General features: G+C 53.6%; 1 protein-coding gene across 1 annotated transcript; it reads right to left on the bottom strand.

Moving 5' to 3' along the window:
* Window positions 1-10,143: 10,143 nt before the first annotated feature.
* Window positions 10,144-12,403, bottom strand: OSR2 (odd-skipped related transciption factor 2). The gene is made up of 3 exons (XM_086465734.1): window positions 11,748-12,403; window positions 11,040-11,139; window positions 10,144-10,326 (listed from the first exon to the last, which is right to left on the bottom strand). The coding sequence occupies exons 1-3, from the start codon at window positions 12,401-12,403 to the stop codon at window positions 10,144-10,146; spliced, it is 939 nt and encodes a 312-aa protein (XP_086321860.1).
* Between the last annotated feature and the right edge of the window lie 726 nt (window positions 12,404-13,129).

Below are 13,129 nucleotides of genomic sequence, written 5' to 3'. Positions count from 1 at the left end.
GTTAAACTAAATTTTATTGCATTATAGATGCGTGATTTTTTTTCCATAGAAAAGGAAAAGTCAAGCTCTACCCTCCTCAGTATTACAAGCTGAGCTTCGTATACAGACACTTATTTATACACAGGCAAATATTTGCCCTTCCACCTCCAGTGATTTCAATCTTTCATTCATAATTGTCCTGACACATTCCTGCTTCCATTTGTTTCAGTTGTCTCAGATTGTGACTCTTATTTGGCTACTGGAGCACTTGGACTAATTCAAAAGTACTTTCTGAAAGAAATATTCTTTTATGCAGCATTTTGTAACACTGCTGTTGTAACATACTACAAATCGGTGGTGTTAGACCACCATAACAGAGACTACTACTTCCCTGCTCTGCCCTTCTGAAATGTTTACTTTATCCTACCAAAGAAAAATATCTAATCAAGCCTCACCATCAGCTTTGTTGCAGAAATAACTGTTAGTCTCCTTGGGTTGCTAACAAGAATACTGAGACACAGATGGGTTAAATGAGTTGTTAAAAGCCACACAGTAGCTGCATTTTTATTATAAGGGTTAGCTGGAAGGGTAGCTTCACTGATTTAAAATATGAACAAAGGAAAGAGAATCCATATGAAAAACAAATGAAAAAAATTCAGCCTCTGTGGACAAATTTCTACTGAAAAGGATATGCACAGTGATCAAAGCAAAGTTTAAAGAATGAGCGTCTGGAAAAAAAACTTTAAAAGATGTTTTAGTTATAATAATGCAGTTATCCAAATGTCAGTGAATTTGATCAAAGCTGATCTACAGAGCTCAAGTTTAGCATTAGGTGAGTCATTTTCTTTTATTAGTGATGCTTTTTCATTCAAATGGGTAAAAAGGTGAGAGTTTGGATATGTTGAAGGTTTCATTGGCTTACAGTAGGGACAGACAAATGAGGCCCACCTAGTTTTACAATCTGGCCCACAGCTACTTTGTTTTTAATAAAATGCAGCATATTGAAAGGGCATGTCTCAACATGTCTTGACCCATCCAAACTGGATCAAGATGGAGAGCCCCATATTGAAACCAGTCCACTCCCAGGACAGGGCATATTGTCCCCAGGGAGTGGGAAGGGTCCCTGCCTCGCCACGGGGCAGAAAACAGCCAGCCTTGCTCCTACCAGCCATGCACCCACCCCTCTCCTGGCTGCTTTGGGGGCAACATATTTTCAGTCTCCAGTGCTGCAGGGAGTCCTGAGAGTTCATTCAACCATCATGACCAGCCTTTGTACTAACACAGACTGTCTAAATTACCAGCGAGTGCAATGTGGAAACCAGAGTGTTTAGTCCTCGGGGGCAGTTTACAAAGCCCACCCAATTTTGGGGCAGGGATCTTCTCCCTGCCAGCGTTTCAACCCAGACCTGTATGAGAACAGTCCCTGGGGCTCCCCAAGGAGACAGTAGGACAGGGGTTTCTTGAGCATCACTGAGAGATTGTCTACTACAATGAGGCCCGGATCCTCCATTGATCTTGATGCTATTAGAAAAAACAGTATTAACAGCAGTGTTAAAGTTGAGAGCTCGGGGAGCTGCTACTTTTCACAGCTTGCGACTGAAAGTGTGTAAGTGCACTTTACAGCGAGTTCTCTCATCTGCAATTTCCTGTTGCTGAAACCTGAAGAATTTCAGTCAACCCAGGTTGCTGCCCGCAGGTGGCTGTGGGGCAAAGGCCAGGGAGCAGGGAAGATCCCATGCCATTCCCTTACCTTAATCAGGATTTTGCAGTGGGGCTTTTAGGGAAATTAACTTCTTGTGCCCCAGATTTTAGGGAGACAACCAACTAACTGCAGGATAAGGCAGCATCAGCCTACAGTTTGGCTGCTCTTTGGTGGCAAATGTCTACATGCACTCTCTTACCTGGTGAATACTTTGCACCAAAAGCCGGGTGTCTCATCCCTTGTGGGAGAGAGGAAGTCAATTTGCGTTTATGAAGGGGTTAAAGAATACATAAGAGCAGATTCTTGGCAGGATCTGAGATGCTGAACTTTCACACCCCGTTTTCCCTGCAGTAAGTTGTTCATCTGCCCATATCCTCACTTCCCAGTTGGAAAACCCTGTTGAAGCAAGCAAACAAATACAGTAGGGCTAGACTTTGGCAAAGGTAGCAAGGTCCTCACCTACAGCCCTCGCTCCTGCGCTATAATCCCACCTCATTCGGGTCATTTTAGGGAACCGAGCTTGTTGTGCCCCCAGGAAAGGACAGGACCATGCGACTGCACCGCAGGCTAATTTTTCATTAAAAACTTTGTGTGTCTACAGTTTGGCTTTTATTTTAAATAGGCAAATGAGACTCAGAAACACGTGAGTTGCCCACAGCTGAACTACTGAAAAACTGTTAGGTAGTTTTTATTTTTTTTTTAGCGGGAGTTTGAAAATATGAATCATGACAAAGATATGATTGTAACTTGGCAAGAACATGACGTGTGATGGTATGAGCTACCACATGCCTCTTAATGCAGCATTAATTTCAAGACCCACTTTTCCATGAAATAAAATTAGAGGATAATGGGTGCATGACAAAAGAAGACGGGGAGGATCTGACCCATTCACCCAGATTCATTCTGTCATTCATGTAACTGAAATCCCCTCAGAAGGCTTCCTTGTTTTCCTAGAGTTTCTCTGTTGTGGTCCGTGCCATGCATCTCCAGGACAGGATCAGGCCATCATTTCCACTGTGGAGTGGGAAAAGGAGGCCACAACATGGAAATGAGTGGCAGAGTCATGGGGTGCTTGTGTGGTTAAATGATTCATGCCAGCAGAACCAGCTCCTGGACTAAATCAGGGCCGGGTTTACCTTGTACCCCAGCCAGGCAGCTTTGAAAGGGCTCTGAAGGCCAGGGCGCCCTGCAGGCAGGTGCACACATTTGCATTGCCCTCCAGGCAGCCTGCGCATGCCTGGGGCTGGAGCTGCCCACGAATCCCATCTTCCATCGCAGCTGGGCCTCGGAGCCTTCTAGAAGGGCCCCTAAGGGTTTGCCTTCCCGCCACCCTCCTCGCCAGCCCAGTGCGCAGGCAGACAGGGCAGTGCGCAGCCAGCACAGCACAGGGAGCCACAGGGTTGCACTGGAAGTATTAATTAAGTATTAATTAGGGCCATCCCCAGGACTGGCTCCAAGGGCACCCCAGCAGGCAGCCTGTGCCCGTAGATGATGCTGAACTGCTCCCTCACAGGAGGTTTGGTCCCTTTCTTGCTGACACACTGAATGCTGAGCATCGTCACCCAGCTTAGCCTGGGGGGGGGCCGTGGGACCCAGGGAGGAGAGGGTGCCTCCACGCCCTGGGAGCATTCACTGTGCTTGCTAACTGCGAGCCCCAGATTAACATAATCCAGCTGTCTGCCTGTGTTTATCAAGCCAAAGAATTTACAAGGTTTAAATAAAAGGACCATGATACAGCAACGAAAGCACCTAAAGCACATAATTTGTGCGGAAGATATCAAGCCTGTAGCAGCCGTGCCCATTTCATGCAGAGGCTCAAGCGCAAGCTCTCCCCGTGTGCTCAGCGTGGCACGTGGAGTGCAGGCTGCTTTGAACGCAGGCAAACTTGCATTAACACGATGGGAAGGAGCAGCTACATTCTAGCGCACCAGTGATCCATGCAAAATGGGTCACCGGGAGATTTAGAAACTGTACCTTTCAATCCCAGCCAAAGAGATACATCAAGGCACGCTGACGTGAAGCGCGACTGACACACCTTGAGGCATCTTCAGTGCACTGAGTGGTAGTGACGCCAAAGGATGTCAGCTGGCAATATCAGAGACAATGCCTCGTAAATAATCTCCAAGGAAAAAAAGAAATAAATGTTTTACTTCCTCTTACGCTTGAAAAGAGAAAAGCAATCAATCAATCTCCTTCCCCTAGACGAACGAACGGGTCTCCAAAATGCCTGAGCGTGTAGAAGAGCCCTCACGAGCATGCAGCGAGGGAGCCGCAGGTCAAGGCGCTGCCAGAGGAGTGGGAGTCTTGCAGCGCTGCCTACAGCGAGGCACCACCGGCGCCGCCCGTGCCGGCAGGTTTCCTGGCGATGTGCACAGGGAAGATGAAGTTTGCTCGTTGCAAAGCCAGAAATTTGGGGGATTTCTGTACAGAGGGAAAGCCGAAAGAACGGGGGTTTGTAATCTTCTCCCAGACGCGGCCCTCAGCCCTGTGAGGCGATGGAGCCACTCTCTGGATCCTACGAGAATTTCAGGGAAGCAAAAGTCCTGCTGCTCCCCTTCTCCTACCAGGAGGAGGGCAGTGGCAGACAGACACTGAAGGCCTGGAGATTCTCTCGGTTGCTCCCGAGAGGCCCAAGGGCTGCTCAGCGCCCACCTCGACCCCCTTCTGCTGCGGCCTCAATGGAGTCACCAGCAGGACAGCTCGTGGGAGCGCTCCCCCACCTCCCAGCATCCAAACCAGCCCTGTGACAGCCACCAGGCCCGGCTGCTGGGGCTCGCAGTAGCCTGCAGCCAGCAGAGATGCCGCCTTCAACAACACACCCAAGGCTGAGAGGAGTTGTCTGTCCTTCCCCTGGGGCCACTGCCTCTTCCAGCACAGCACACAGGGTCTCCACCGAGGCCGAGCAATCCGTCTGCCGGTCTGTACCCCTGCCTGAGAGTCAGCCTGGGGCGTGACCTGTTTGCACTCCCCCTCGTAGAGCCGTGCTGGCAGGGCCCTGCTGCGTAGACTACTCAATTCAGGCTGAGCTCCGTGCTTTCGGTATCAGTAAATTTTTAAATCCGTTTTTAAAGCAAATCAGCACTGCAAAGTTTTTCCCCAGCGCTGACAGAGGGAGAGGCCGTGCACAATCCAGTTTGGCCGCCTGGGGATGAAGGTGCCAGGCCACCGCGCTGGGGAATAAATGCTCTTGGGGTCCCAGTCCGCGTCGCATAAGTTCCCAGGCAGTATTTGAAAGTCGCACCTGGGAAAGGGTGCTCAGGCTTGCAAGGGAGGCTCAGAGGAGTGGGGAGCAGCCTACACTTCTCATTGCCTTAATTCTGCAGATTTGGAAAAGGTGGTTAGTGTTCTCAGAGTAAATATTTTTGCATCTCTTGTTTGATAGATAGAAGCTTCCAGAAAAAGTTTCACAAACATCTGCATCTGGATTTTTGAAAACAGATATTAAAATGAGTGTTTTATACAGATGTGATGCCTCTATTTTGAATGTAAATAAACGTTTTAAAATCTAAGTATTCATCTCTTTGATAACCTTAACAAAAATAGCATTTTGGCTAGTAGCTAGCCCTATTTTTGACATAATTACATCATAGTAAGTAGGAAAAAGAACTAATGAAAGCTTCTGTAACTAGGGAGGAAAAGAGATGCTGTGAAGAGGGAAAGATATGCTGGAAACACAGTACAACTTTAATATAAAAGCAGCATATCTGCTTTACTTTGTTGGTAAACAAAGTCAGTCTTCCACAGGTAAAGGACTGACTGCAGTTATAATATGAGGAGCGCAGAGGCTTGTTTAGGTTAGTTTGACTAACTGCAAACTCAGTCTTGAAATTTTGGGGCCAGTACATTGCTTTCTTCGTTCACCTCAAACCGTTCGCTCCTCTTGACCACCACGAGGGCTGAGGAGTTTAGGGGCTGCAGCACTGCTGCCAACAGCACTCCCACCCCGAGCAGCCAGGGCTGCTGCTGACCGGCTACACCACCAGTCCCGGTTTTCCTGGGACCACACTGATGGGTCTGTGCCAGACCTGCCATGCTTAAGATGCTCTGAGTACATCTAGGTGACCTGCACTGACGTCTCCTGGGTGCCACACTGATGTGGCATCAATTAGTGGAGAGGGCAAGGAAGGAATGGCAGCATGTGAGAAGTACCAGGCAAGGAAAACAAGTGAAGAGAGGGACACTGATATGATCTGGGGCTGCGGAACAGATCAAGGCAACAAGGGGAAGCTGAGATGGTTCAAAAAGAGGGAAACAAAAAGTCTGACTGAGGGAATTTTCTTAGGAAAGTAGAAGTTGAAACACAGGATGAAGCATGGGAAGACAAAGAAGAATCAGGAGGAAAAAAGTAGGGAAGGAGATGGAGGGGAGACTAGGTAGGAGGCAAGGTGTAGTACACAATAAGGACAGGGTGAGAGAAGCAGCTCCTGAAGCAAATATCCAGAAGTAGAGCACTGAGAAGAAAGGAAGAGGAAAAAGGAAAACGGGGGGGGGAGTTCAATAAATAATGGTTTTTCACATGTTTTACTGAAACAGCTCAAATAGTGAGACCCTGGGCACTAGCCCTTAGCCCCAGCCAGGAACGGCCGTGCCACATTCCTGCGTTGCTGCTGGGCTGTCTCCTGTTTAGACCTTGGTTGTGCTCGTTCCTGAGGTGGTACCGATACAAAGTCAGGCTTTGCCCGCAAAGTTGCGCTAGCATCAGGAATAATCTGTGCTGTCTGGAATAGTATGGTGTGTTGTTGCTACGTAGTAGATTGATGCCATAGAAAAGCATTACGCCCACGTAGCTGGGCCGAGCCTCTCCGCCACTGACTGCGGACAGCATCCGTTTCAGCAACTGATGTACAAAGACCTCAGTTTTCAGATACAACCTAAAGGACTATAATTTTTTAGTCTGACTTGCCCCCACCCCCCAGAGATTATGGCCACATTATATCTCATTATCTGCTGTTTTTTCCCCCTGGTATGTAGCACAGCTACCCCACCGCAGCTGCTGCCTTTAACACAGCGAAAGGTGCAGCGCAAACCCTGCCAGTGCAGGAGGAAAAAAGGAGTGCTGAAAAAGAAGGGGCAATGGGAGAGAGATGAACACAGAGAAGCGGGAGGCAGGTAGTTTGCGAAGTTCCAGGAAACTGCAGACGCGCAGAACTGTGTGCTGTGTTCTAGGACTGAGCTCCAGGGGGAAGGAGGATACTTCACACAGACACAAATGGCAGTCACAGGGATATTAGTGTATTTAGTGTTTGCATTATGCAAGTCAGGATGGCACTTTATGGCTATAAAAACCCTAGCCCTGCCCAAGAGATAGCTTTACAGAACTTGCTTCTGTTCCCAACAGGTCTAAAACCAATGAACCGAATGTGTATTTTAACATGTTCTTTATAGTTGTCTCTGAAATTTCCCAGGGAGTGATGGTCTTTTAAAAAGTGAATGGAGCATGTCAGTGCCATAGGCAAGTGTACTGATAGTAAAGAAAAATACTAAATCATCCTCTGACATTTTAACATGATAGCTACTGTTTAAATTTAAAAACCAGTCCAGGGACCAACTGTTAAGAGATACTTGTCACTGCCCCTCTTCAGCATTTTGGGCTTTGTTCTGGATGCTGAACTTTTGAAATCCTTGGAAGATAAATTTACAGTCTGTGTCTGCTCAGGGGAAAGATAGTTAAACAAGCAACCCCAAACAAATAAAACCTTAGCTATATGCAATGATTTTAATTTAGTCCTTTGATATCATTCATCTGATTAAGTTCTTTCCAAACAAACTGCACACAGAACTTGGCCTAGGAGGAGCAGACTAAGCCCATATGTATCCTGACAGGGGTGTTTACTCGAATGGAGTTATCCCAGCCTAGCTGTGTGTACTTGGAGACGCAAAAGGGCCTGGGGACAGAAACTCAGAGAACATAAGGATAGAGAAACTTAGAGGAAATAACCTACTAGGAGAACGGGAATGCGCCAGGAATAGAAAAAATCAGTCAGACAGGAGGAAATCAGATGTTGGGAAGATGGCTATAGAGAGGGAGCAAGAGATGCCCATGGTGAGAGGTTTGGAGATGAGCAGTCTGGAGAGAGTAGTAGTTTGGAGAGAGAGAACGGGGCCTGCCAGCATGGCGGAGAGGAGGAAGGCAGTCCCAGGAGTGGAGCACCCCAGCAAGAGAAGGAGTGCAAGTCACGGTGGGTGACGAGGAAAAGAGCAGATGGCCCTTAAATAAACTTTGACTAGTGAGGCTGTTCTTCAGCTAGCAGACCAATGTTTCTGGCTGTAGAAACACTTTTTCCCTCCCCATCCTGCTGGACGGGAGCAGATGGAGCGATAGGCCTTGAAATTTTGGTGGAGTTTGAGACTGTCTGCTGCATCAGTAGAAACTCACCTGGCTGCCTCAGCCTGGGGCAGAGCAGGGCTGGCTCAGGGTCCCTGCCCCTGGCCCCGGGATGTGCATGGTAGCCCTCTGCGGAGGCAGCAGACAGATACCAAGCAGCTGCAGGCAGTAATGCGGCCTTTTCTGCACCGATGGCCTGACTGCAGCCCAGGCGCTGCCGGTTTTTACTTGCTACTCATTAACAGGGTTCAGGCAGTGCTGTTCCCTGCTGCAGGACCAAAGAGAGTCAGGGATGGGGACGCTGCAGCCACCCAAGCTCTGTCAGCATCAGCTCCCCGTAGGCCTGCTGGCACCTGTGACACACACCACCCCCCCACCCCCACCCCCACCCCCCCCCGTGGATGGACTGACCCAGAGCCCTGGAACCAAACCCTGGTAGGTGAAGCCCAGGAGAGGAGCCCTCCCTGCTGAGCTGGGTGCAAGGGGCTCGCTCCCTGCCCCGGACAGGGCTCCCTCAAACGGCGAGGGAAGATTTCTCCCTGCCATTCTAACCTGGTCCTTAGTTTGAGAGAGAAGTAGGGCAGGATAGGTGTTCTCAGCCTGGGAAAGAACAACTTTTGGGGCCCCAAACTACCCAGGACGCTGCAGGGAGGGTGCCAGGAGTGACAAGAGCAGTGAGGTGGCAGAGGAGGGGGTGCACATCCAAGCCACCCTGCAACACACCAGGGAAAATGCCTCAGCGCTGGCACCAGGCCTTCCCAGAGGGGACTAGAGGTACCGGTGAGGGGCTTGCAAAAGTGACAAGGGAGGGGAGCCCGGGGGCCAGTGCTACCACCCTGCTACCTGCATACTGGGTGCAGGCACTGAGCATGCAGCCCACTGGGTGGGCATGCCTGGCCACCAAAAGCCACCTGGACGGGAGGGGCTGGAGGCTTTTCAGGGATGGTGAGGGAAGGAGAGAGAAGGGGGGACTCCCACGGTGCGGCGAGGGTCTCCCAGGAAGGGGGAACAGCCATCTCCCCGACACCCCTCCTTCCGCCCCCACGGCGTGACCTGTACTCGGCAACGAGGACCGAGCGGGGGGAGGGGGGCGGGCAGACGGGGACGGACGGGGAGAGGGGGGGTCCCCGCTGCCAGCGCCGCCGCTCTGCGGGGGGCCCCGGGGTCCCACGGATGAGCCCCGGGGCAGGAGGCGGCATTTGCACCTCGCTGTTTTCTTCCAGAGCTCTCGGGAAAGAATCGTCTTCTGCAGGATAAAGTCCCTGTCTGCGCGGGTGAATTGCCCGTGTCCAAAGTCTACTGGCAGGAGGAGGCTGCCTGCTGCAAGCCCCGCCAGAGGGATGACTTTTACAATACGTGGGCTGATCGCAAATAAGTTACTAATAAGCCGCTTTCGCGTAAGAACGGCTCTATGCGTTATTTCCTAAGATCTGTTTATTTGTAAGTATTTCTTTTTTTCTCTTATTTAAAAAAAAATATTCGTTCGGGAAAATAAAAAAAAAAAGTACAGAAGTTAATATTTAGACATTCATACTATTAAGTAATAGAGCTATAAACTCTCAAATACGGCACTTTCATTTTACTTAACAATAGATAACACAACAGCGACAGTGAAACAGGCCAAACAAAAGCAATCACCAAAATTGTTGTGACAGTACAATTACCCGGCTAGGAAATTTATTCAATATGCTTTACCATTGCATTGACACAGCAGGAAAAAAAAGCCCAAATGTTCAGAGAATAATGCAACAAGGCAGGAGGTATTTGGAAAAAAAAAAGGATTTATTTTGAAACACACTTTTAAGAGATACTTTGCCTCCCCGATTTGTTATCGATGTGCATCTGTCACGACGATACAAAACAAACAAACGAAGAAAACCACGTTCTGTACAGAGCTCTAAAATGAGCCGTGAGTATCTACAAGATGAGCTTGACGCCTGGGTGCGGGGTGGAGAGGGGCCCGATCCTGCAGTCCGCACTCTCTAAACGAGTTTCGCAGACGCGTGGCAGGAAAGCTTGGCCCCGAGTCTGCGGGTGTCTCCGCGCGCGTGTGCGTGTCTGTGAGTTCCTACAACACAGTCCTTGAGTAAAGCGGGCAGGTGGGAGCTGCCGGAGCGGGCGCGGGTCCCTGGCTGCTCTAGAAGTCCTGCCGCGGGGTGTGAGTTAGACTGTGCCGCCGTAGATCACAGTTTCGCCTGAACACTTTGCCGCACTGCTCACAGTTGTAGGGCTTGATGTCTGTATGGGTAAGAAGGTGAGTTTTCAGATTACTTCTTTGATTAAAGGTTCTTCCACATGTGGGGCATTTGTGTGGAGATTCCTGTTCAGATTTGAAGCAAGCAAAGGATTAATCCTTCACAAACTACCTGGTTTAACGTATCAACTGCACTTTTTCTTATCGCAACGCACAACTTGAAATAGCGGGGTCGGACATGAAGCGGGAGCAGCCCCGGCCGGACGGGAGGCTGCCCGCCTCGCCCCGTCCTGCCCCGAACGGGCTAAGTTAGGGTTCTCGAGTGGGGCGTTTCGCGCTCCTAGGGCGCACGGAAAGCGGCCGCCGCCCGCCCGCCCGCTCCGGGGCTCCCGGTGCCCGCCCGGCGGCCGCGGCTGTCCCGGCGGGCGGGCGGGCAGGGCAGGGCGCTCCGCTCCGCTCCCCTCCGCACCTCTCCGCGCCGCCGGGCTGTCCGCCGCCAGGGCAGGGCTGGAGCCCTCAACGAAAAACGCCTCGAAGCGGCGGCGTGGACAAAACCGAACCCCGGGCTGGCTTCCCGCCGCCACCCGCCTCCCCGCCGGCTTTAAGCCCGTTTCCCGCGGCCGCCGATTTTGCGCGGGTCTCCCGCGGCCGCGGCGGTAACCGCCGGCCGCTTCTCTCCCCGGGGGAAGGACGGAGCCGTCAGGTGCCGGAGCCCTCTCGCTCCTCTCCGCACTGGAGCCCCGTCCCCCCGGCAGCTGCCGCCCCTGCCCCGCGGCGGGCCGGGCCGGGTCCGCGCCGGCGGCGGACGCGCGGAGGAGGTCGGGGAGCGCCGGGCTCACCTGCATGTGTAGGGTTTTGTGGACCGCCAGGGTCCTGGACTGGCAGAAGCCCTTCCCGCACTCCTGGCACTTGAAGGGTTTCTCTTTGGAATGGATGTACCTGGAAGGCAACCCGAGGGGTGAGCGGCGCCGCCGGGGGCGAGAGCCCACCCGCCCCTGCACCACGCTCCCCCACAAACGGTCCCCCTCATGCTGCTCCCCGCCCCCCCCCCCCCCCCCCCGCCTCGTATAATTCTATTTACGGTTAAACTCCTCTATCGTTTCAAAACATTTGCAATAATTCGTATCGAGGCGTGATTGCCCTCCCTGGTGACAGATCGGGACAGCATCTGCCCCGCCGGCGGGACCTGAACCCTCTCTCCCCCGAAAGCGCCGTGGATCCTCCGGCCGGCAGCCGCGGGCGCCGCTCGGCACCGGCCGCGGGGTGGGAGGTGGAGGGGGTCGAGCCGGAGAGCGCCCACCTGTGCCCCGTCCTCCTCCCCGCACCCCCCAGGCCCGCGATAGAGATGCAACAGCCCCGCGGGCTTCACCCCAGCGCCCCCAACTCGGGTGCCCGCAGAGCGCAGGTTTTGGCCGCCCCGGCCCCTCCGAGCGGGGATTGCTACTGCTTCTGCCGCCTTCCCGGCTCAGCCCAGAGCTCTCGGAGCGGCTCCCCTCACCCTGGCTCCCCACGGCCCGGCCCCGGTCGCGGTCGCGGTGGTCCCTCACCGGTGGTCCCGCAGGTGGTCCTGCCTCCGGAACGCCTTGTGGCAGATGTCGCAGGTGTAGGGCCGCTCGTCCGTGTGGGTCCGCTCGTGGATGAGGAGGTTGTAGGACTTGGTGAAGTGCCTGCCGCAGAACTTGCAGATGAACTCCTTTTTCGTCTTGGAGGGCAGGCGGCCGCGGGAGGGCTTCCTGTCCGGGGACAGCTTGCTGATGCCCGACAGGGGCGAGGCCAGTCCGGGGCTCAGCTTGGCGAGCTCCCCCACCTTGGGGGGGTCCTCCTGCGTAGCGGCCACAGCCAGGTTGGCAAAGTCAAAGCGGGGCCTGTCCTTGTGCAAGGCTGGGAGGACGTGGGCGATGGCCCCTTGCTTGGGGTGGAAGAGGTGCGTAGCGAAGGGGAGCGCGGGGAAAGGGAAGCGGGAGTCCACTAGGCCCTGGGCGGCTGCCATCTCCGTGATGGTGGAGCGGGTGATTTCATGCACATTGGGGTAGCCCAATGTCCAGTGGTTCATGTGCATGGTTTGCACGGCGCTGAGTCCGTACAGACCTTGCAACTGGTCCACAGCTGCGGGGAAGGTGTTCACAGCCTGGAGGAAGGAGTAGTTGGTGAGTTGCAGGGACGGGTGCAGCGGGATGGGGGCTGGCAGAGCCTTGCTTCCCATCTTCTCGGGGCGGGCGCAGGCCGGCGGTGCAGTGGGTGCCTCTGCTGGGCTTTCGAGACAGGGAGAAAATCCTAGGAAGACAGAGGGAGAAAGGAGGAGAAAGAGACTTTTACTGAGAGCAACGTGGTTCCCCTTAGCCGAGGCGAGCGCAGCGGCGGAGCCAGGGCGGGCCGGGCACGGCTCCGGTGCGCTGCCTTGGTGCGGCCCCAGCGCCGCGCCGCAGCCCCGGCTCCCGTCCTCTGCCGGGAGCCATCGCTTCGACCGGAGAAGCTAAAGCGTAAAAAAAAAAAAAAAAATAAAAATATCGCTCCCAGAAACACCCACCCCAAATTAAAATAAAAAGGAGAACACCCCAGCGCCGAGCCAACCGAAGGCGCCAGAGATTCAAAGTAAACGAATCGTGGAAAAAAAGCACCCGGAACGGAGCCGCAGCCGCGGCCGGGGTCGCTCCGCTCCCCGCCGCCGTGCCCCCGCAGCGCCCACCGCGGGGACCCCCGGGGCCGTCTCCCCCCTGCCCCCAGCGCCAACCTGGCCCCCGGCGTCGCTCCCACCCTCCGCCCGGCCTCCCGCGGGCGCGGAGGCCCCGACCCCGACCCCTCCTGGCTGGGGCCTCCCCGGGAACGCGCATGGTGCTCACGGAGAGCCGAGGCAGGCCTGGGGGGCGGCGGCGGGAAAGGGGGGGTGGGGGGCGGGCGATGGCAAACCCCGCGTTTATCCCAGCTCAGG

Source organism: Leptosomus discolor, chromosome 5 (assembly GCF_034619465.1).
Source record: "Leptosomus discolor isolate bLepDis1 chromosome 5, bLepDis1.hap2, whole genome shotgun sequence".
Classification (NCBI taxonomy): domain Eukaryota; kingdom Metazoa; phylum Chordata; class Aves; order Leptosomiformes; family Leptosomidae; genus Leptosomus; species Leptosomus discolor.
The sequence above is the reverse complement of the archived record's forward strand: the minus strand, read 5'-3'. Positions and strand labels throughout refer to the sequence as shown.